Source organism: Gymnodraco acuticeps, unplaced genomic scaffold (genome assembly GCF_902827175.1).
Source record: "Gymnodraco acuticeps unplaced genomic scaffold, fGymAcu1.1, whole genome shotgun sequence".
Lineage (NCBI taxonomy): Eukaryota > Metazoa > Chordata > Actinopteri > Perciformes > Bathydraconidae > Gymnodraco > Gymnodraco acuticeps.
This window is the reverse complement of record NW_022990145.1, coordinates 572,594-598,592: the sequence shown is the minus strand read 5'-3', so window position 1 is coordinate 598,592 and position 25,999 is coordinate 572,594. Positions and strand designations below refer to the sequence as shown.

Here is a 25,999-nt window from a genome sequence, read left to right as displayed (position 1 = left end):
AACTGCAATCAGAAGTGTTGTATTGAAGAGCCATGCTGAATAACATCATTACTTAGAAGATTACAGTCTGTGGAGCTTCATACATTTACACTAGAATTTAATTAGAGAAATGTGGAAGAGAGCACAAAGCGTAAAAGGTGGAACATTACAACTGAATCAATGGACAGAAGCATCAATCCTGTAGCAGCTCTACAGAGGAGACACATTATTGATATAAAACCACACTGTAACTGTTACTGCTGTTCCATGCAATAGTTGCCAGCATAGTGAACCCGGACATGTTGAGTACCCCAAAGTTTTATTATAGAAATGTATAGTAGGGTCCCCAGCACATAGAAACTGCAGGATGTTAACCTGCATATGTTTACTTGGCCGATTTGGATACTGAATCCATTTCTGACAATCTAAGGATCAAACATGGCAGTTTTAACCAGAAAGGGGCCATATTTGTTCTCTCTGTGGGCTGATTGTGTTGCGGCCATTGGATATAGAGAGCACAAGATGGACATTATTATCTGTGGACAATTATTTTTCAAATAAGCAATCTGTCCAATCCAAATGATGCAGTCCCCTAAATCTTCCAAATCGACCAAATCTTAAAAAATAATTCAGCCAACAGAGAGTACAAATGTTGGCATTTTCTGGTTAAATCTGCTATTATTGATCCTGAAACATTTCAGAAATTGACCCACCCTCTATTAGTTCCCCAAAACCATTCAAAACATTTCGAAATCAGCCAAGCCATTTTTAAACTATTGTCTTCATAGGCCATAATGGTAACTCATGCTATAAAACACAACTTATGCTAATTGTGCAAATTGCCAAACATATGCAAGTTAGCATCCAGCAGTTTCTATGTGCTAGGGACCCTACTATACATTTCTAACATGACACTTTGGGGTACTCAACATTTCCAGGTTCACGATAGGACTATGAGATGGCAAACAGACTAAGAAGACACAGTATTGATGTAAAACTCCACTGTAACTGTTATTGCTCCATGTAATGAACTCATTCAGTCACAGTGCTGCTCCTGTATAATTCAATGTAATATGAGGGGCTCTAATAAAGAAGAGGGAGGGGATCAGGCGTGACCCCACTCTACTTACTTGCTCTTTCCTTTGTAAACTGTAGCATAGGATCCCTCTCCCAGTTTCTCCAGCTTCTCATAGGAGTCTGCCTTTCCAAACTTGGGGCTTGTAGGCTGAGGAAAAAAGAAAAAGTTTGAAGGTAATTCATGAGCAAGATTTCAGTAACCCAGATAAGAAGAGTATCCGAGGAAGTGTTTAAGAGATATTCAAATGTGGAGGCTCCTCACTGCATCATCAGGGAGGTGTAATGACAGTGAGGAAGAGGAGGGAGAATTTCACAAAGTCCTTATGTAACTCTGAAGACTGCTTTCATATAACTGTCAGCTCATAACTTTTCATAGTCGACAGAAAGAGATAAGTGTTCAAAGCTCACTGATATGAAACAGGAAATATGTTCTACTCAAACGTATGCGTGTAGAGCACTGATGTGGTAGATGAAGATGATCTAATGGTCCTTTCACTCCCTAACTGAGAGGTCTGGTTACAGTGAACCATGGAGTGTTTGACTGGTAGGGACCAGAGACAGAATGAAAGCAGAATTTCTGTCCCCTCTCAGACTCTGCTGTTTGTGTTCTGAAGGAAAACAGATCAACCACAGGATTACTGACACCAGGGGCCTCATTTATAAACGGAGCGTACACTCAAAAGATGGCGTACGCCAGTTTCTAAGCAATCTTTGCGATTTATAAAAAACAAACTTGACGGGAAAATGTGCGGTCCTCCACGCAAACTCTAACCCATGCGTATGCGGTACGCACAAAAACGGGAGAGACAAGAAACTGCGACACCGTTGGCAGAAGGAAGAATGGAGAGAAATATGTGGAAATAATACCATAAATAAAATGTTACCTCTCATTTATCATATATGAAGAATTAATTCGCAAAACTTGATTGAAGCCAATCTTAAAATTATTAAACAAACGCCTGTTTGAGACTCCTCAGCAGTGGCGGATGGCCCATAGGGACGCTAGGGGCGCCGCCCCCCCTCTTCGCACATGTTTGATTGTCAAATAAATACATTTAAAAGATTTTTTTTTTTTTTTAATGAACAAGGTAAATATGATATAGTTGGTATCAGTAAAATGTATTATCTACAATAACATCTCATTTAAAATTGTGTACGATGTCTAAAGTTACTGATAAGTCACATGTTTCCTGCCTGGCTGCAGCGTGTATCATTACCCTCTCTCGTCCGGGCGGTAGAAAGGAGCCCTCAGCCAGATCAGCAGCAGCCAACACATGCTGACTGTTGCTATCTGTATACTATGCCGCCGAAACATAATTTCAGCCAATCAGCGTCGTCAGATCTGATGCTCAAAGGGTGGCAATTTCAGCGCCCGATGCAGTCTGTGAGTTGTTTGGACTCGTATCAGTACTACAGTATAGTTGATGAGGATGGCTGCGTCTGCAGGTGGAGACTCCGGTGCTAGTGGGTCGCCGGAGCTGTAGATTAACATTTACATGCTTATTGTAGTTGTAAGGGCAATGCCTGTAGCACCATGGAGCATGTGTGGGCTGGACCTGTATTTTACAGGAAAGGAATGAGCAGAGGGTCGAGTTGTCGATTCTTGTTCAGTTTTCTGTGACTCCTCACCCTCTCAGACTTTGAGTTACGCGCGCTACTAAAGAGACGTGCTACCATGGAAACCAAACAATGGGGTAGCTGTATTAAAGTCCGAGTGGAAACAGTCGTGAGTAAATCTGATTTTGTCAGAAATCGGGAGAAATGCGGGAGAAATATGACCCCGGGAGGAAACCGGGAGAGGGCAGTGAAATCGGGAGTCTCCCGTGAAAATCGGGAGGGTTGGCAAGTATCACACACACACACACACACACACACACACACACACACACACACACACACACACACACACACACACACACACACACACACACACACACACACACACACACACACACACACACACACACACACACACACACACACACACACACACACACACACACTGTTCGTATTTAGTCTCCTGATTCTAAATGGGAATTAAATCATTTGAGTGTTCCCAAAGCACCAGTGTTCTGCAGTTTGTGTGGGCCTTCAGAGATGGAGTACTCAAGTCCTGCCGATTTTTGGGACTCGTGACTCGACTCGGACTCGCGCACTGATTGACGCAACTCGGACTTGGACTCGTGAATTCTCGCGCGATGACTTGGACTCGGACTCGTGAATTTTCCCCCCCCACGATGACTCGGACTCGAATTGTACATTGACGCTCCGACTCGGACTCGAGCAAGTTTTCTCTGGAGTCTGATGTCCTCTATCCTGACTTGTGCACCTGTGAGACGAGTTGACGTACTGGCCCCCGCTGTTCCAGTCTAAACATGTCTAGGACACACCCCGCATCGTGCTGTATGCTTTCACACATTCTGCTTCCACATTGGAAAAGAGCAGCGCAAAATGCTTGTTATGTTATGTGGAAACAAGATTAAAGAGAAGGCTCCATAACACATTACTCTAAGGATCGAGTTCAGACATAGGCTGTGTTGAACACTATCATCAGAGTAACGTGATCTAATCAACAAATAAAGATTCAGCCATAACAGGAAAGCACATGGCTACTTAACATGCAGAATGACTTCATTTTGCATGCTAAGTAGCCATGTGCTTTCTAGGGCTTAATCTTTATCGGTAAACTGATTCAACCCGATCTTATTACTATCAAAATAGTAAGTGCAAAACGAAAACTTTACCATAGGAAAATATTGGCATACAAATATAATCACTTCTCTAAAAGTTAACTCATTTTAAATATAGTTGGACATATTAAAAGGTCATTTACAATAATAATATTAAAACTGCGGTCGCACTTGTGCGCGCAGTGATGAGCGGGCCCTCGCGTCCGTGCGCCTGTCGGGGAGGGCAGCCGGTCGTCACGGCGTCAAGCAGACGCGCGCGAATCCTGGGAAATGAGCCGTTTCTCATTTCTATAATTTTCGTGTCCCAGAATCCCAGGTCCTCCGGCAGCGACCCGGAAACGGATGTCGGCGCGCCGTCTGGAAGGAAAATAAATTTCTCTAAAGGCTCGTCGAGGATCGATTATCGAGGAGGCTGTCTGGAGGAGCCGTTACCGAGGATACACTGATTTAGAGGAGAGAGGAGTGTCTCTAGAGGAGCTATAACCGAGGGTACACTGAAGTATTCTCCTGAGACGATTTCAGCCAACAGTGATGTTTAAAAGAGGCGTGACGCATGTCTGGACTTCTGTCAACGAAGCACAGCTCTGCAAACTGTTCCTGTTGTGATTATAAGTTATTTGAGATGATCAAATGTGCATCAGACTTTCTGCCCTTTACCGTTTGTTTACTCACTAATCACATGTCCCCTGGATGTTAGGTGATGTTTCAGTGAGAACAGCTGCTGAGGTCAGTGCAGAAAGCAGAACAGTGTGTATAATATATATCGCTCAATAACAAATGTAACAGGCCTACATGTCACACTTTATTTGTAGGCTTTAGGAGATATCTACAAATAAACATTAGGGTTAGGGTTAGGGTTAGCGAGTGTATAGGTGTCTTTTGTAATGAATATGCCGCCAGCAAAGGGCGTTTTTGGACTAACAGTAGATGTGTGTGTGTGTGTGTGTGTGTGTGTGTGTGTGTGTGTGTGTGTGTGTGTGTGTGTGTGTGTGTGTGTGTGTGTGTGTGTGTGTGTGTGTGTGTGTGTGTGTGTGTGTGTGTGTGTGTGTGTGTGTGTGTGTGAGAGTTGATGTGCCAGGCAGACAGGCAGGTCTCAGTAGCTTGATCGGAAAATTATCAAAACATTTTATCCTCCCTTTCATGGTCTTTTTGTTTGGTAGCCCCTCTCACCCAATCCTCATATGTCACAAACAACCTGTTGTATAATGGGAGAGGATCAGACATGGCTCTACTCGTTGGAACTTGGTTTTAATAGGCCATTAGTGTGTCACATGTCAGTTAGCTTACTTATATCTACTATATGAAGCCCAATTTGATGCCTAGCCCTTGCATTAAAGGAGAAGTGAGCCATCTGTGTGACTTGGAAACATGGCCGACCAAGGAATCAAACTGTTCGCCTCGACAAAAAGAAGTGGGCTTTCCTAGATTCTGCCCAAAGACAATTATTGAGGCGTAAATGCAACCTCCAGAAGTTAAAGGCTAAAAACAAACTGCACCATGGTCACATGACGCTAACCTGAAGGCTAATGATCGGGGGGGGGGGAAGTGTGTGCGGCTGACAAGTGTTCTACATGATAGCTTGTAGCAGTCTTTTGTATCTTGTCGCTGATTGATTTTAAGCATTACTTGTGAAATTAGACTTTAAATCAACATCTTGTTATGAATAGTGGCAGACAAGAGACAGATAAAAAAAGGCTTCTCGTGAAGCAATATGAGAAATGACACTTTAAATGGACAAAATTAATCTAACCGTAGGATATATGTTTAAAACACTGCACTTTAAAAGTTATAATTGATGAGGCAAAAGCCTGCATAAGGATATATGTGTTACCATGGTTTTCAAATGATTTGCATAAATATACATATCTTACACAGATGGCTTAAGATCTCATCCACCTGGATCTATCTTCATTTTGTTTTTATTTATATATACACACTATCCTTTCAAAAATGTGGACTACCTATGTTGTAAATGTATTGTCTTTTTAATTTACACACATCTATTTCACATTTGTCCGTCCTGGGAGAGGGATTCTCCTCTGTTGCTCTCCCCGAGGTTTCTTCCATTTTCCTCCATTAACTGGGGGGTTTTCTTTGGAAGTTTTTCGTTGTCCGATACGAGGGTCTTAAGACAGAGGGTGTCTTTTTTTTAAACTGTAAAGCCCCCTGAGACAAATCATTTGTGATATTACGAAGGATGCCGGGCTCGGTGAAATTCCATGGAGCCTGGACATTGGAACATTCCTTCGGCGGGACTCGATGACGTAGCATCCTTGAAATAGTGGCTCTGGAGCATCCTTCCTTGACATTGAGAAACACTGTGCGATATCTTTTTTAGCTGTTCTGTCGTCATTTCCTGCGATCTTCTTCATGCAGTCAGTCAAAATGAATATTAATACGGGGCGTTTCTTTGACTATTTATAGGCAAATATGGGCGTTACGTGGAACCCGCAAAAGCTGCGCCGCATTTCGAGTTGATTGTGATTTATAAAGGGAAACCGGCGGAGGACGTGCCGTATGCACTTCCTATGCCGGTACGCAGTGTTTTATAAATCGAAATATTTGTGTGCGTATCTATTTGCTTTGTCCTACGTAAGCCACCTTCCCACGTGAATCCTACGCAAAGCTTTATAAATGAGGCCTCTGACCTGGGATTCACAAACTAATCAACTTTTAAATCCATCCACTGTTTTTTGGACGATCAATTAATCAATCTAATTTGATTTATAAAGCCCAATATCACAAATGATTTGTCTCAGGGGGCTTTACAGTTTAAAAAAAAGACACCCTCTGTCTTAAGACCCTCGTATCGGACAACGAAAAACTTCCAAAGAAAACCCCCCAGTTAATGGAGGAAAATGGAAGAAACCTCGGGGAGAGCAACAGAGGAGAATCCCTCTCCCAGGACGGACAAATGTGAAATAGATGTGTGTAAATTAAAAAGACAATACATTTACAACATAGGTAGTCCACATTTTTGAAAGGATAGTGTGTATATATAAATAAAAACAAAATGAAGATAGATCCAGGTGGATGGTGGATGAGATCTTAAGCCATCTGTGTAAGATATGTATATTTATGCAAATCATTTGAAAACCATGGTAACACATATATCCTTATGCAGGCTTTTGCCTCATCAATTATAACTTTTAAAGTGCAGTGTTTTAAACATATATCCTACGGTTAGATTAATTTTGTCCATTTAAAGTGTCATTTCTCATATTGCTTCACGAGAAGCCTTTTTTTATCTGTCTCTTGTCTGCCACTATTCATAACAAGATGTTGATTTAAAGTCTAATTTCACAAGTAATGCTTAAAATCAATCAGCGACAAGATACAAAAGACAAGCTATCATGTAGAACACTTGTCAGCCGCACACACTTCCCCCCCCCCCCCCGATCATTAGCCTTCAGTTTAGCGTCATGTGACCATGGTGCAGTTTGTTTTTAGCCTTTAACTTCTGGAGGTTGCATTTACGCCTCAATAATTGTCTTTGGGCAGAATCTAGGAAAGCCCACTTCTTTTTGTCGAGGCGAACAGTTTGATTCCTTGGTCGGCCATGTTTCCAAGTCACACAGATGGCTCACTTCTCCTTTAATGCAAGGGCTAGGCATCAAATTGGGCTTCATATAGTAGATGTACATCAGAATGTGTAGCTTGTAAGCTAACTGACATGTGACACACTAATGGCCTATTAAAACCAAGTTCCAACGAGTAGAGCCATGTCTGATCCTCTCCCATTATACAACAGGTTGTTTGTGACATATGAGGATTGGGTGAGAGGGGCTACCAAACAAAAAGACCATGAAAGGGAGGATTTACACATTTTCATAAACCCAGCTGAAACAATTAATTAGTGTCTCGCCGTGATGCTGGCAGGCAATCAGTCAGGCCTCATATCACACTTGTTACATCTTATTTGTGTGCACATTCATTAGGCATTTCATACTTGCAGCTAAATTAAAAAAGGAACCACATATGTATGAAACCTGAAAATCTACTTTGCATGATTAAGAAAATGATTTTTTTTATACTTTTATTGTCATTACATAGTACAGGTACTATGTAACGAAACGGTTCCTCTGCACTTGACCCATTCTAGTGTTAGGAGCAGTGGGCTGCCATTATTATGTACGGTGCCCGGGGAGCAGTGTAGGGAACGGTGCCTTGCTCAGGGATACCTCGTAACACTTGGGATGTTTCTCAATGTCGAGTAAAGCTGCTCCAGAGCCACTATTTCAAGCATACTACGTCATCGAGTGCCGCCGAAGGACTGTTCCAATGTCCAGCATACTTGGAATTCTACCGAGCCCGGCGTACTTCGTAGCGAGAAATGTCGAGGCTGCACATGTGTAGACTCCGCGGCCTTAAAATCCCCACAATGCTTTGCGCACGGACCAATTTCCCCAAATCTGTGGCGGAAAATGTAAGGCGGGGCCTCTCATATGACGCACACCTGCACACTTGCTCGCCTGTTCCACTCTTCTTTTTCTGAATGCCAGGAAGTATTCTTGCCTCGCTTCTGAAGCAAGACGCTCGGAAGACATGTGCTACCAAGCAAGCGTACTCTACATTGAGAAACACCCTTGGTCTTTCGGGGACTTGAACCGGTGACCTTCTGGTTCCCAAGCCAAGTCCCTATGGACTTTGCCACCACTGTTTGTACTCAGTCTTCAATTAACCGTATGAAGGAATACAGGGGGATCTTTAGTTTTGGATGGAAAAAGAGCCTGACTGCCAGGAAATACACCTTTGAAGCCTCGTATGGGCATGCTACCTTCGACTTTGGGGGTTGGAAGTTGAATTATGCATTGGAATCATTCTGCATTTCAGTCACGTTATGCTAATCTCCAAAAAATCAGCACCTTTACCATCAAACCACTATAGAAACAGAAGGCTCAACAAGTCATGTCATAATTAAAAGAGCTCCAGTCAGACCTACAGGGCCTGAAGGTCAAGGCATAACAACATCTCACAAAACACAAAAAGAACGTGACAAATGAATGTACGGAAGGGTCTCCTCATTGTTCTTACAAAGCGTATTGTTGTGTGAATATTATGTTTGCTGTCTTTAAAGTGCAGAGCTTTCAGTGCATACTTTTAATCACACTTTTCTGACCCAGCAAAGTGTAAAAACCAGTTTGCAGTATTTTGACTTGTACTTCTGTTTCTACTCTAAATGACTAAGGAGCATGTTAATAGGTAGATGAAAATGCACTTATATTCACATCTAAATACAGATTAACCCCGCCTCCATTGTTTCCAGCAGAATTGTATTCCATTAATAATTGATACATTATATTTGATATTTAATGTGATCTGTGTACATCCAGCCTGCTTTTACTTGGACACGGAAAGTAAGGCTGCTCTTATTTCAAGCAATAAGAATGTTTTATTATGCATTTTGAAATGCATTTCCAACACATAATATTCAATCAGTTCTAACCCTTTTACTTCCTTTTACTTCCATTGTATGACATGATGCTGCCAAAAACACAAAAGCGATCATGAAATATTGAGGACAATGCAACATTAGAAATCATTGAAATCCTGCTTTACTGGTCATATGGTATCTCTGCTTATTTGCCATTTTAATACTTTAAACACATTTTGAAAGTTCCCCAACAAATAAACTAATTACTAGAAAAAGTCACCATCTCTACCAACACACTCGCTCAGCACTACAAGCTGAGTTTCCATGGTAACCCTGGCACAGCTGTTTAATGTGTTTCACACCCTGATGTGACTGATACTCCATAATCAGTACGGTTCATATTTCTCCTGCTCTGTCATTTGTCTTTCCTTTGGGAAACATTACATACTGAGACGTTTTTGCGGGGTGGGGGGGGGGGCGGGTCAAGATACTTAGGTATGTAACAATCTATAATTTGGTGATGCTGATTGTACATTCTGTAATTGTATGATATCAAGTTTGTGTCTGTCTTCCTGGAAGAAGGTTTTGTAATTGAAAATGATGATTAAGAGAACAGAACGTTTGAATTTTCTCCATAGATAATAACATGCCTTATGTGCCGGGGTGAGTAGATGCATGCAGCTGAGATGATGTCATCTCTTTGGGATATGTCCAGTCACAAGCGGCCATGTGACCACTCAGTGAGTGACCCTTGACAGAGTCATGGGTCAATTATCTCATGACTCAGCATGTCTAAGCAAACAGATGAGTGTGAGGAGATCTGTGTTACTGTAGAGATCTGTATGCCGTGAGCCTTTTCAGAAATAGATTCATTTAAGACTCAGAAGGACAACTCTTTGACTGGATTATTGAAATATGTCTTAATGCTATTAATGTTTTCAACTTTGGAAGCACTTTGAAATGCCTTGTGTTGAAAGGTGCTGTATACATGAGCGTGCCTTGCACAGGAGGGATGTTACTTTCCCTGTGCTTTTTAACATTTGATCTCCTTTAGACGTTTTTTGGGAGGGCTTTTGCTCGCTTAACTTCAATACATTTTTATCATTTTGTAACCAGAATATTAGTTCTGCTAATGTTACACATGACTTTATCATCAGGTGTCCGATTTCCGATGGTGTACTTACACAAAAATGCTCACATAAGGATAAAGAGGATCGATCTTTAAAGGCTAGCTGGAGTATTGATCAATCGAGTGTTGCAGAAATTGTTTCTTCAATCTATGATGAATTAGCATTTTACCAATTCCATTTCCCGTATCCCATAGTCAGCGTTTTTTTGAATGTGTTTTTGTTTAAATGTCTGAAATAAAGTCTGTGGTTAACACAAACTGAAAAGATTTCTAGATTTGGTTCTACGACACAAAATACATCCGAATATGTCCAAAGCTTCAATGTGTTCTGTTCATGTACAGTACATCAACCTGTGTGTGAAATGTCCCAGAGGGGGTTCAGAAAGTATATTTACTTTACTTCTTAATATGTGGATAAGTATCAGCATCAAGTGAGAAATTGCCAACGGTCTTATTTTCTGCAATATTCCAATATTCCAATACCACAGCTTCTGCTAACTTCAGGGTCGGCCTACAGGATACGTCATCACTGCAGCACTCTGTTCTACTTCAGCTCCAAACTGCATCAGTGTGTACACGGTGTGCAGCACTCTGTTCTCCTATAGCTTTAGACATCATAAAGCAGTCTTCCTGTGTGTTCACGGTGTGTGTACGGTGTGCAGCACTCACAGAGCTGGGGCTGGAGTGCCGGCGCAGTTTGGGTGACTCCTTGCTGGCGGACGTGGTCTTGGCGGCGAGGCAGGCATTGTTCTCCGAGTGGACCCTCTTCACCTGGCTGACGGGCTTCTCGAAGGGGTCGAAGCCGCTCTGCGTGCGCTGCACTCTCACCTTCCTGTCCTCAGGTATGGTGTCCAGGGGCTTGATGACAGAGTCTGTTCCCTGGCAGCTGCGTGTGGACATCTTTGTGACACATATCTGTCAAGACGGAAGAGCAGAGAGAAGATAAAAGCATTAGAGAGCATTAAAGAGGAAGATCCATCTGCGACCGTCAGTGAGTGCCCCTGCTATAGATCCTGTTTTTAATCTCAGTCAGTCATGGTCTCTTTGTCCCTGTGGAGCCCTGCTTCTACCTCTCTGCTGTAAGAGAGCCTTTCATCTGCCTCTCTCTTCTCTGATCAAAACAGATACAGCTTCTGTCGGCTTCACTGCACACACACATCTCCGACACACACCCATTCAATTGAGCAGCCATGCTACAGAATGTCTCCTGCAGGTCCCACGCACAGCCGTGCACACTCCCCGTCCATCTCCAGAAACAAAGCCCCCACCAGCTGCTCCCGCTCCACGGACCGTGTGTAACGGACACAAAAGACGCAGGCGGCATGACATGTTTTGCCACGGCTCCCTCCAGATGAAATATTTAGGCCTGGGCTCCCCTGCAGGAAGAACTTCTAATTACTTGAATACACAGGGAGGAGTCGTCTTGCAGTCTCTGACTTTTTAACAGGGCCGGGTTTCATTGGACCAACAAGAGTTATTCCCACTGCCCTCCTCTGTCATGCTAACATGGAAAACTCTGATAGCAAATATTATTGGTGCTGTGGTTTACTACAGTATTACTTTACATTATTCTTATTTTTAAATGCATATGAAAACACACTTCCCACATGAGCTGATATGTTACATGAACAATATCAGATAAAATAATGCAGTTGCCCCCATGATTGTTTTGTATAATTGTTCTGCTCTAACAGTGTTCCAGACAGTCATCTTCTAGCTGAACTTCATTCTATGTATTAAGCACACACTAATGGTTACATTGTTTAAATATATTCAGAAAATGACATTCAAACTATTTATCAGTTACCTATAATAGGTTTATCTAAAACTGTCAACATCTATCAATCTGTTAGTTGTATGAAATGACACAGTTTGTTGATTAACTTTCACAGATTGAACATTAGTCAACAACAGCGTCGTAAAACCCTCAGCTGAAATAGGGATAGTTGGTGGAGGAATCAAGTCACCAGTTTTAACTATACGGGTTATTAGGATTTGATATATTCATTATTACAATAGGTTATTTTATGATTTGGAATTTAAAATGTGCACTTTTCTGTATTAATGCACCACATCCCTTTTTTGTCTCCCACCAAAATAAAGTGAAGGTGATCCAGAAAGAACAACTGAATAATATGTCTGACCAAATGCATGTGAAGTGGGCCAGAAAATACACAAGATGTAGGAGGGAAAAAAGAGTTGTCCTAAACATGAGCCCATATCAGACAGTCCTCAGTGACAGCATCTGAAACAGAACATACACACAAAACAAACAGCGTCATTTAGGAGCGATCACACTGCACTGCATCAATACTGCATGAGAGTCTAGGGGAGGGGGTGTTCATCACGGCTGTGTTCTCTCTCAGAGGCTCTGCCATCAGAGGGGCTGAGCAGAGGCAGCAAGTTTAACACAACTCTATGAAGAGTTTCTGAAAGTCCTACCACTCTCTGAAACTTGAACCAACTGCATTGTGTGAACCAGATACTGTAGGTGTAATTCAATTCATTTCAAAGTATATTGATTTGAGTTGTAGGGTTAGCATAAGGGTTAGGGTTAGCATAAAAACATCAGTTTATAAAACTGTATATTCCTAGAAAGTACAGCTCTACCTCAGCAAGGCAGAAAGAAATACTGATTCTCTTGAAGGTGTGTGACTGTAACATCTGGTGTTGGTGTTGTGTTGCCAGCCCAGTCTTCATGAATCATTCTATGAACATGAAGATTATTGCAAAGGTAGATATATACACAGATTGGCAAATACTTTTCTACAAAACGCACAAATTCCTAATCCTAATCTTTTATGTAAGAGCGCCAATCATTTGCTCTTTATGGGTGATAGATAACTAAGATAGCATTTGGAGATCTTTTAAAAAGTAGCTTAGAAATTGGAAAAATGCAAAGGTTGTATTGGCTTTAGGAACAGATTTGGTAGCCAGTACCATTTATGATCGGGTTCTAAATTGGTAAAATAGCCAGACTCGAGCTCAATGGTCAATAAATCCATTATTCAACCTTAAATTCCTTATCTTTATTTATATAACCTCTGATTTCTAAACCTACAGCCCTCTGCAAAGACAGATAATGACGTAGAGAAAGCTTACTCAGCGCCACAGCGGTTAAAAGCACTGACTGAACACGGGGGTAACTTCAACGTTTTACAAAGTGTGGATCTACCAAAGTGAACAAAACAACTTCCAAATGCAACATCTGTGGGAGGCTACTGTTAACCAAAGAGAACAAGCCCCTGCTTGAATATGTATCCACCATCCTTCATATAGAACTCAGAACGTGTGTTATTTTTGATTTTATATTTGAGAGGAAGGAGTGCTCGGCCTCTGCCTGCTGCCGCTGTAACTCTGCCTTCTGTGAGCCGTCAGATGTTAGGGCCTGAAGCAGTTCAACAACCTTTTTGCCTTCAGGTAAAATGATTTATTATGAATTATGAATCTGCTGAATGTCTGCCTGACATCTCTTAGTGGATGTCTGCAAACCACTTAAAGCTCAACCTGAACATAAAGCTTTCTCTTTCAGGTAAGGACTCTCTCATCCACGACCTGACTGTTAACAGCACCTCTGTCTTTCTGCCGAACAACCAACTGTCCTAAACTACTGCAAACAAACACATCTGCTTCAGGGCACTGCTACTGGCCTATGGTGCTGTGAATGGATCGGGTCCTTCTTAATTCCAGGAAGTGTTTCAATCAGGGGTGTCAGACTCAATTTCATCGCGGGCCACATCAGCATTATGGTTGCACTCAAAGGGCCGGTTGTAACTTTAAGACTATACAAATATACATATAAAAAAAAATATATATATAATATATATATAAAATAATGTATTATACTACATTACTGCCTCTGCATTGGATTATTATCAGATAGGGTAATAACTTCATAATTAACTACGTCTGAAAGCAGAAGTCTAGGGCAAATAAGTATTTTCAGTGCGCATGTCACAAAATGAGATGCATTGTGGGACATGTAGTTTAAATGGCAGTGTGCTTCTGTAAAGCGGCATGTAACCATATAATAAACTTATTTTATTATTTGCAAGCTCTTGCGGGCCACATCAAATGAATTCCTTGAGTTTGACACCCCTGTTTAAACCATACACTACATTATGCGCACTTTGCTTCGCATCGGCCCATCGACTCACCACTGCTAGTTTGACCCAGGTACCTCTTAACTAAAACATGGCTGTTGGATGTAATGGCTCCAAAATGTTGGAACCAGCTCCTGTTATTATCAGGACCGCTAACGATGTACACATCTTCTGTTGGATAGAGTCAAGACCCACCTGTTTCAACTCCACACTGGCCATATACAAAAACTAACAAAAAAAAACCCCTCAATTTTGTACATAAGCCACTTTCACACCAAGTACTTTGCCGTAAGAGCCGATCGCGTTCACACCGGAATAAGTTCCCTTAGGGAAGATTACGCAAATGAAGCCGCTGACGTCACTTCTTCTTCTTCTGCTTTGGGTTTACTGGCAGGCCGTAAACCACTTCACGGCGTATACTGCCACCCAAAGTCCCCGGCCGGAAGTCCCCGGAGTTGGGGACTGGCTTCAGTAGAAGCTGCTGGGACTCCCAGCAGCTTCTACTGAAGCCTTCTGAGTAAATCGCCAGAACGCCGACACCTCCTCATCTCCACCGCTCCCATGTTTTCTTTTGTGTTGCCATAAGTTAGTCTCTCTCCGTTGGTGCGCTGGGCTAATGCCAGTGGCCGCCCCCCCTCTTCCCACATGTTTGATTGTCATTAAAAATAAATAAAAAAATATATTAAAAAAATATATTTTTATTTTATTTTTATTTTTAATGAACAAGGTAAATATGATATAGTTGGTATCAGTAAAATGTATTATCTACAATAAAATCTCGTTTAAAATTGTGTACGATGTCTAAAGTTACTGATAAGTCACATGTTTCCTGCCTGGCCGCAGCGTGTATCATTACCCTCTCTCGTCCGGGCGGTAGAAAGGAGCCCTCAGCCAGAGCAGCAGCAGCCAACAAGCTGACTGTTGCTATCTGTAAACTATGCCACCGAAACATAATTTCAGCCAATCAGCGTCGTCAGATCTGATGCTCAAAGGGCGGCAATTTCAGCGCCCGGTGCAGTCTGTGAGTTGTTTAGACTCGTATCCAAGGTGACGCTAACAGTATACTGTAGTTGATGAGGATGGCTGCGTCTGCAGGTGGAGACTCCGGTGCTAGTGGATCGCCGGAGCTGTAGATTAACATTTACATGCTTATTGTAGTTGTAAGGGCAATGCCTGTAGCACCATGGAGCATACAGTATGTGTGGGCTGGACCTGTATTTTACAGGAAAGGAGTGAGCAGAGGGTGGAGTTGTCGATTCTTGTTCAGTTTTCTATGACTATTTTCCTCACCCTTTGAGTTGCGCGCGCTATTAAAGAGACGCGTTACCATGGAATCCAAACAATGGTGTATTAAAGTCCGAGTGAAAACAGTCGTGAGTAAATCTGATTTTGTCAGAAATGCGGGAGAAATATAACCCCGGGAGGAAACCGGGAGAGAGCAATGAAATCGGGAGTCTCCCGCGAAAATCGGGAGGGTTGGCAAGTATGACACACACACACACACACACACACACACACACACACACACACACACACACACACACACACACACACACACACACACACACACACACACACACACACACACACACACACACACACACACACACACACACACACACACACACACACACACACACACACACACACACACACACACACACATAATGTTCGTATTTAGTCTCCTGATTTTAAATGGGAATTAAATCATTTGAGTGTTCCCAAAGCACCAGTGTTCTGCAGTTTGTGTGGGCCTACTGTACTGTTGTACAGTTTATACTGTAGAAACTATGTCCAGGACAAGGTGTTTGGAAGTTTCTGAAGATTCATAGCTAACCACACTGAAGATTATGGATTATCTCATATTTTTAAGCCTCAATTTGTCTTCCGGAGCATCCCCCCGGAGCCCCCTTGTATGGTTTGCACCTCATTTCCATAGCCCCACCAAAAATATTTTCCACCAGCCGCCACTGACTAATGCTAATGCTAATAATGCTAATGTCAGCAAATACAATGGCGGCTTAAAAAAACGTTTCCGAGTTTTACAGGGCGTGGTTTGCAATTCGCCCAGCCAATAGAAATTGGAACTTTTTTCTCCCCAGGAAAGTACCTGCTCTCTAGCAGGGACTACAAATGGGGTAAAAGTTCTCATGAACTAAGTTCTCTTTTTGGTGTGAACGCAAAATCCCAGGAACTATCGGAACTAAACGGGAAAAGTACTAAGGTGTGAAAGCGCCTATAGCCATTCGAAGTCACTTTGGATGCTGTTCTTCCATGCATTTGTTCAACAAGTCAAGGAAGTAGGATACAAATATATACTACAGTTAAATGTCTGTTAACATATAAACTCCAACAATGTGAGAGCGAACACAAATACATTTAAAGCAATGCTGGTAAAAAATGTCATACGGTTGTGCCAAAGAACATTTAGGGTTAGGGTTACATGGGTAAGGTAACTATTTGTATGTTAAAGTGGAAAATGATTATGTAATTATACCAATTAAGAGCGTAAGCATACGGACACGCTGACTTTAAATAAATGTATTATGTCAGCACATGTGACATAACTGTCTTAGGTTTTTAAATCAATAATATTAAGTTGAATCTAATTTACTTTTTATTTAAACTAAATATTATTGCTTTCAAGTAACCTAATACAGTTATGTGACATGTGTTGACATAATACATTTAATTATAGTCAGCGTTTCAGTTTCTTCAGTGTGATAGGAAGACTTTGTTCATTGGTTAAGGCAACCTGTGGGTCCCTGGCTTTCCTCTGGATGAGGGTTACCATGACAGGAAAACCCCTCCTCAGATGCAATTACACCGTATCGATTGTGGTTCAAGGACTACCTATTTAATCACTACAACCACCCCCCCCCTGTAATACCAACACACACTCATACACACAGGTAAACAGAGGATGATAGACTGTATTGTTTTCCTATCTATAATTAATTCTGTACTTCTGTAGTGACCCCCCAGCCCCCCAGGGATCATTGAAGATGAATCTTATCTAGAGTATCCGTACAGTAATGGGAAAGGTAGGCACAGCGGCAGGCTAATGCAGCATCTCCAGAGAAGTCGTTAGTGATGACATTAGCTTGACGGATGACAAGAGGCAATCCGCCATGAAGTCTACTGATGTGCTCTGCAAACTCATATTAACTGTGCCGACGCTTTTCCATTTCACTGAGACAAAGCAGGGCTATCGGCTCGCTGCTCATCATCCTGGGCTCAGGACGACAGAGAGACGACACATCAGAGCCAAGAACGGAAAAAACACCTCATCCTCCTCTTTGTGTGTGTGTGTGTGTGTGTGTGTGTGTGTGTGTGGTGTGTGTGTGTGTGTGTGTGTGTGTGTGTGTGGGTGTGTGTGTGTGTGTGTGTGTGTGTGTGTGTGTGTGTGTGTGTGTGTGTGTGCGTGTGCTGGTGTGTCCTGAAACACAGTGAGAGTCCATCTTGTCCATCACCAAAAAGGCTTTTGTTAGTGTCCTTGTGATAAGCATTAGTTAAGTTGTTTGTCCTATTGTTGTGTTGTATGTGTTGACAAGACTATAACAATGTAAATAAACGTTTATCAACACCTACTGTACATTTGTAGATTACACTTATTTATAAGAAACGTAACGCTTTAAACTAAGACTGCTCATTACTTATGAGTTTGTTATTAACTGTTTATAACAATATTACAGACTCATTTATTATGTTCAACCAATTGTGTATTTGTTTTTGATCCTAACTAACCTTTTTAATGCTAGCTAGTTAGATGTTATCGGATCTTAAAGGTGGGGTAGGTCATTTTGGAGAAACCATCTCGAGTGCGCTAGAATTTGAAAATACACAACCGGAAATAATCTGCCCCTTCCTCACAGAGCCCCTCCTCCAACACACACGAACGCGCACATGACCAATGAGGGCACGAGATAAGTTTGTGCACAGATGGAAGGCTGACAGGCAGGTAGGCCATCCAGTTACTTTAGCCGGGCCGGCTCAGATGATTGGTCGTGCTTTTTACAGAACTACAGCTTCAACAGATGATATTTTTTTATGGATTTTTTGTCAAAGCACTTCAGATATTCATTGCTATCGGGATGTTAAGAGCATTCCATGGAATATAACAACAAGTGTATCTCGAGCCGGTTTCTCAAACTTACCTACCCCACCTGCTCTAGACTTGTAGCTGATTGGTTACAGCGCCTGCTACTCAAGCCCAAGAAGCCATTGGGACGTTCGGGACGAATCCCGATAGGCCTGTACTGATTTTGATTGCATTTTTGATTGGAATAAATCCTATAGATTTGATAACTTTGAATGTGTCTGTCTGTGGTGTATTTGGGTCAGTGGTGGAATCTCTTTAGCCCCATAGGGCAAACTAAGGGTTGGGCGTAATAAATATAAAATATATTGTGTCATCCTGTTACGAGGTTACTTGTTGACTGATAATATGATGTGTCTGTGTCTGGTGCTGCAGTTGATGTATGATGAGAGCTGTGGGACTGAACCCAAACAGGAAGGTTGTGGGCTGTAAATCAAAACAATGAGTTTAATATTTAATATATATTATTTAGGTTTAATACCATATTTCTTAGAATCAAATATAATCCCCAATGCCAACAATAATAGCTGTAAACATGGGGAAGAAAAGGGTGCTCAAACTTGACTGGACTAAATATGAGACATTAAACGTTTTACATACAAATATTTCCCTTTGTAATCAGAATACCAAAGGTTTGAATGTTTTTATCATAATTCTACTCTCACATAATTGAGCTGATTGCAGGGTTGGAACATTTCTCTTGAGCTACCTTTCTATCTATTGATTCTTTACTCTTGTCACTGTTCAATATCTCATCGTTGGGCTAAGGTATATGTTCACATTCACAAACTGTACCGTGGCAGTCTCTGAGTGAGAAGTGTCTTAACACAGATACGCATAAATGTGATTTATAAATCAGTGAGTTTTAATATATTTCAGGGGTTATTTGGTAATGGATCAAAGTCATTTCCATGTTGGCACTGAACCACCTAGTATCAAATATCCTTGAGTTGGATTGGCTTCTTGACAAAGTCACTTTGCTGCTGTGGCTCTTTATCCTTTTGCACACTAGCCTTAATGAACAGATGTGGTGGAATAAATATCCCCTCAGCTAACTGATGCCCCAGATACTGTCTCTTTGTTGCTGCACGTTCATCATCACCACTGCACACAATGGAATCCCTCACATGATAGGTGTATACAATATTTAGTGAAATATAGAAACCATTTGACAGGGTTCTATCCCCAGAAATCCTATGGACCAGTGGTTCCCAACCTGGGGGGCGTGCCCCCCTTGGGGGGCCGCCAAATATCGCAGGGGGGGCGCCAGGCCTCAGATGATTTGAGGCCAAATATCATTTTTTTTTTTTTTTTTTTTTTACATATAATTGTAAGGCAATACATGATTTTCACTAAAAGCCTTGTCTCTACATTCCAATCAAATATAAAAAATAATTGACTAATTAATTGTAATAACAATTCAAGTTAGTATTAAAGGCATAAAAAGACAGAAATGTATAATTCTTTCTTTAATAGAAATGTTTCTTCTGCCCGTAAAGTGTCCAAACTAGGCTTTTCTGGATAAGCGCATTTTAAAAAACATAGTCATTGTCCATGCCGGTTTCAGTTGGATTATTTGTCACAGTTGCTCCGATCAGATCGGTCTCCTCCATTTTGTAGATTATTTACGATTTTTGAATCCACATAAACACATCGGCAAAATCCGGCTTACTTTGAGCATGTGTTTTAAACAGTTTAATCCCTCTGTGAATTGTTTCCACTTGTGCCGTCCTTTCCTTTCTTCATACAGCGGGAATCCAAATTAATGAATCCTGAGTCCAATAACCATCAAAGTCACTCCAATAGTGCTCCTGAATTACGCTTTCATCCTCCTTTAACAAAATACTTCACATTCATCCAGTTTGTGACAGTAGTTGTAGCATTTTGAGACTTTTAAACTTTAATTACCGCTGTTGCGCCCCCCCTCCCCCCCCTTGTGTGTGTGTCTGTGTGTGTGGGGGGGGGGGGGACGCAACTTCCAACAGGAGTCATTTGGGGGGGCTCTTGGGAAAAAAGGTTGGGAACCCCTGCTATGGACAGCACCTGGAGCTGGAGGATGAACTACATTCTACAGGTAATCGTTGATGGTTGAAAACAATACAGTGTGTTTCTGAAGCATGTTGCATCATTGATATGTTAGAGAGTCTTCAACAGGATCTACTATAGAATAACAACACCATTTGAGTTTGAGGTCAGTGTTCTGCAAGTCTTAAGTAAGTCTTACGTGTGGATTGGCCTGTTTCTTAATGAAGTCAAATTGTTTTTTCTTGACCTCAGCATTATTTTGGCACTCAGTAATGTAACAGTATTCATGTTTCTCTTCTGCAACTTCATTGAATGCTTTCAGATTGATTGAAACAAAGGGGATCAAGGATATTAACCCTCCTATTGTCTTTGTCCCCCCCCCCTTACTTTGGTGTTCGCGGTCAAATTTGACTGGTCCTGTTTTAACTGCTATTACATTGACACAAAAAACATTAATCATCACATTTCATGTAACACCCTTTCAAACTGTACATATTGGATCAGATACTGGTATACATGGAAAACTGCAGTAAATATACAAAGAATAGACACTGAACATGTATTGCGTGTGCCAGGTGTGATCCATGTGGGGGGATGGGCACATAAGAGCGGGAAATGTGTCAAATTGTTCTGTGTGTGTGTGTGTGTGTGTGTGTGTGTGTGTGTGTGTGTGTGTGTGTGTGTGTGTGTGTGTGTGTGTGTGTGTGTGTTTTATCTGATCCGGATGGTTACTAATTCCTTTTCTTTATGGAGGTCATTTTTGAGCGGGTTACAAAGTTGACTAAATCATCCACAATCCAATGAAAGTGGTGATCAGCAATGTTATATGTTCAAAGGTCTACTGTGAAGGATATCATGAAGCCTTAATGCAATCGAATGTAAAACAAAAAAGTTATGATTGATGAAAGTATACAGTAAATCAGTCAGATTTGACCCGAAGACAACAGGAGGTTTAAGTGTATTAATTCATTAATAATTATTAATTAAGTTGAATTAATGATGTTATTTGATCAAGAAAAGAAGGGAAATGAATAGACGAGTTACGTTTTGGGTGGTTGGGGAGCTGAGATTGGGGAAAGGTAATACGTTTTAGGTAAAAAGGCTTGAGTCTAAGAGAAATCACAAGACATCAAATGTGCGACTCCAGTATGACTCAAGTCCACGCCCCTGATGCATGCTGCTATATTGTCAGTTACCCAGAAAATCAAAGAGGGAAGGTAGCTTAAATAGAGACGAGCTAAGCCATGCACAGCACAACATCACTATCTGACTGGGATATAATGTAACACATAACAATTCATCCTTTCCAAAATGGCTTATAGACAGAAACATTAAAGCAGGTGATGTTGTATTAACATTGTATGTCCAATCAAGACTTTACAAAGAAAATATTACCCAATTAGTATTTGAGTTGCTAAAGGTTTAGCTCAACTCTTCTCCATCGTCTTGTTCGGCAGATCTACAGTCTAAAAATGCTAGAAGATTCAAACTGTTCAAACTACCCAGTGGACTATTTAAAATAATTATTTGAAGAAAGTTTCAGGTCTCTAGTTTGTTTGTGTAAACTGTTAGTGAACAGTCAAAATGAATGTCAGGATTCACCCATGTACACCCACATTCAATCAGAGACAGTGGTTACCATACACAAGAAGAAGAACACACTCTCACACACACAAGGACACTTCAACATGTGACCGCTTAGGCCGGGTATCAAACCACCGGCATTCTGATTGGATGTTGGGTTAATCTACCTCCTGAGCCACATCTTGCCCCTCAGTTCTGAGAATTCAAATGTTTCCAGTTGAACTGGACATGATATGCGTTTTTCTCTTTACTCATCGCGAGGTTGGACGCGGAGCCTTGCGGTGAAAATAGCTAGTTACGTTTTTTTACTATGGTTACATTCTGTGCTAGGTTTTCGGTAAATATAGCTAGTTTTTTCTCTCCTATTTCTGTCCACAGGCACACTAAAATTGAATTTATTTATAAGGATGCTAAAGGATGTCAGAGGTAATTTATGTTCTGTTAAACTGTATCATACAGGCATCTATTTTGCTTTGTCATGATCACAAACTGGACCGTGACCCTGAAATACTTTTCACTCACCATTTCGATTCGATATTTTACAGTGTAGTTGCTTGTTATTCTTCCCATGTATGTCAGTATCTGTAACTCTGTAAAAAAAGATTCACAGTTCAAACCAGTGCCAGCCGGCCTCTTCTCCCACAGTGACAGAGGTGTCTGAGACCCAGCAGACGCTCCGGCCAATTGGACTCAGCCAGGCCGTCTACCTCCTAATCAGTACAGCTGCCATTGCAGTTGATTGGGATTCTGGAGTATAAAAAGCACTGACGTATACATTACAAAGTTGGCTAGCTTTCCGGGACTTCCGGCTTTATGAGTGCACAGTCACTCAGGAGAGTGGCTGTGACGGGCCTCCACACCCCCCCGCCCCCCCCCTGCTCTCCAGCCTCAAACTCATGTAAGGCTGAAACTAAACGCTAAAAATGGCTTTAACGGTTTGGATGGCCTCTGAGCAAGGTGAAGAAAAGATACCATGTTCATACCTACATGTTTAACCTGGCTCGTTACCACAGTTTTGTTTCCTTACAGAAATGTAAGGATAGGGGTATTTAGTTGGTTGGAATCTCAAAACTAAATACTATATGACACTAAATCGTACTCACTCTCCCTTTAAGTATTTATTTTTTACTTATAAGGCACATTTCCAGTACCAATGGTCAATGTACTTTTCTGGTGGTCTAAAAATAGTACCGGTACTCCCTGTTAATAAAACCCTAAATTGTAAAAAAGATGGAGTTTCCCTCTAAACTCAACCAATATACAGATCTAAGGCACACAAATAAATCAACATACCGACAATCATGAGTAGGTATAACCTTTACCAGTTTCGCTATATCTTAGTTTAGGTGTCTAGCATGCTAACATTAGCAATAACACAAAGAACAGCTAAGGCCGTTTGGAAAACAGTAAATGTTGTAGTATTTGGCAATAATATTGTTAAATTGTGAACCTTGTTGTGGCAGAAACGTATTCATGTTGTTCATTAGAACAATGAACATCCTAACAGTTCATGTAAATCCATCATGTTGAGATATTTAGATCAAAGCTGTCGACCAACCAATAGTGCCATGCTTAAAGCCTCAACATAAAAAAACCTGCCATGTGTGGTTGATCATTATGCAGTGCTTATGGTGTCTGATGTAGAGATGCTACATTACAGAGTCCACAATAAATCAGCACAACACAATGGTATTAACCGGATTTGAGTTTCAGGTCTAATTGGGCATTCACTGCTGACTCATTAGCACGAGTGCCTCTTATGCAAACACCTTATTGTGTAGCCACTTGATATAAATTACACTGTGTGTCATTGACTCCATCTCTAGGGAAATGCATCTGAATAAAAGCATTATGTAAGCTGAGAGAGACCTTTATGCAGCTATTACACTACCCTGACCTCTCCAGCAGTCAGCACTTATCTGAAGTGTTCCAGTTAGTAGTAACCCCTACAGAGACATGTAAAACATATTGGAGGCCTCACATAGACGCTGTGCATTCAGAGCTGAGCTTTCACAATGGGATTTTAGTCTGGAAATCTATGAATCCTGCTTTTGACTGGTAGTTTGAAATTTGACCATCAGTCAACATTGAGGAGTGTCTCGATCAGTTGCACCCAACCTCTTTGATCAAAGCTCATAGTCCTAACCTTAGACAAGCATTCAGTAGCAGGCAAAATGTCTGTTAAACTACCAATCTTTGTTTTTAACGTCCATACCAGCCCAAGTAATGTCTGTTCCAGGTTCTAAAATTGTCACTGATACCTCATTCACACCAACGGTGTTTCAGGGCCGGTTCGGAGCTGGAGGTTGAAAAGCACCAGGTGTTCCTGTTCACACCGCAGCGGAGCAGCCTCTTAGCTCCGGAATCCGGTTCGTTTCAAGCACCAAACAATTGTCCGGCCAGAGCAAAAGCACTGCATACGTCACGCTTACGTCGAGGCGAGGGCAGGGGCGGGATCAACTCTTGAACAACAACAAAAAGCCCGCGTTTTATCCAGCTTGTACACAACGATGGAGAAACTTAACAAGCAGCATTGGTCCACTGAAGAGACCAGCTACCTACTGGGAATCTGGTCTTCCGAAGAGGTACAGAGGAAGCTGGAGCACAATCGGCCATTGTTGTTGTTGTCGGTGTCAGCTGTGAGGGGTTTCCGCGCGGTTTGGCTTTATGAAGCAGGCACGCAAACGGTTACGTCATGACGCAAACGATGACGCAGCATCAGTCGGACTCTGGGCGGTGTGAAAAGAGCCGGAGCTAAACCGAAGAACCGGTTCTGAACCTGAAAAGCACGGAGCTTAAACCGGAGTTGCATTGGTGTGAATGAGGTAACAGTGACACATAGTTTTAGTTTGTTAGGTTAGGCTTAGTTTGTCGGGGGACATCTTACTTCTTCCTTCTCTCTGTCTATACCTGTGTACTCTCATGTTCCGATTAACCCAGCTTCCCCAAATGTCTTTCTTTTTGGTGTCTATATACGCCGGGATCCGGAGTCATGGATGATCCTGCGGTCCTGTGTCCTGGATCGCGAGCCCTGGATCTTGAGTCGTGGCTGTGGTCCTGGATCATAGGTCCTGGATGGATATCCTCGTGGATTCATCTTCCTATTATACACACATGCATTTCCAAATATTTGGACTACCTATGTTGCAAATGTATTATCTTTTCAATTTACACACGGCATCTATTGCACGTCTGTCCGTCCTGGGAGAGGGATCCCTCCTCTGTTGCTCTCCCTGAGGTTTCTCCCATTTTTCCCTTTAAACTGTGGGTTTTCTTCGGAAGTTTTTCCTTGTACGATGTGAGGGTCTAAGGACAGAGGGTGTCGTATTGTCATACTGATATTCTGTACACACTGTGAAGTCCACTGAGACAAATGTAACATTTGTGATATTGGGCTATATAAATAAACATTGCTTGATTGATTGATTGATTGACATAGTTCTGCCTAGGTTTGTGTTGGACCAATGAGAACTCTAAAATACTGCAAAGTCTGTCAGGTTACTCCTGTAGTTAATACAGTAGAATTACTCTGGCTAAACATCTACATTTGGTTTTGGAAATGGTTCCTGCTGTGCAGATTGTCAAATAGCACTTTGTCAAAATGTAACTGTATACAATCCAAAGACAAGACAATCCAGCAATCAGGACAACTTTTAACAGCGTTTGTGTTCCTGGTGTGAGCTGTGACTATAGGCCATAATGATCTTTGAGCTATTCTTTCCACAAAACAACACCATGACTTCTTTCCAAGTCATACATTTGTATACATTTCATTATCCACTGGTGCGATTCATCACATCAAGACTACGAAGACACAATGCTCCAAAAGAGGAATCAGGAAGCAGCAAAGTGGAGGACCTCCAATGTTTCCATTCAGAATGGAACAAGTTGACTTTAAGACGTGATCAGATGACAATTTACACGACTATGTAAGTAGCG

At 41.6% G+C, this 25,999-nt stretch overlaps 1 protein-coding gene across 2 annotated transcripts in view; it reads right to left on the bottom strand.

Annotated features, from left to right (window-relative positions):
• The window catches only part of cdk14 (cyclin-dependent kinase 14), a 241,305-nt gene that overhangs the window by 142,649 nt on the left and 72,657 nt on the right, over positions 1-25,999 (bottom strand). For both annotated transcript variants that reach the window (XM_034217206.1, XM_034217207.1), the window contains 2 exons: positions 10,919-11,164; positions 1,110-1,204 (listed from right to left, as the gene is read on the bottom strand). In XM_034217206.1, the coding sequence (XP_034073097.1) occupies positions 1,110-1,204; positions 10,919-11,164 (341 nt within the window). The remainder of the gene's footprint in view (positions 1-1,109; positions 1,205-10,918; positions 11,165-25,999) is intronic.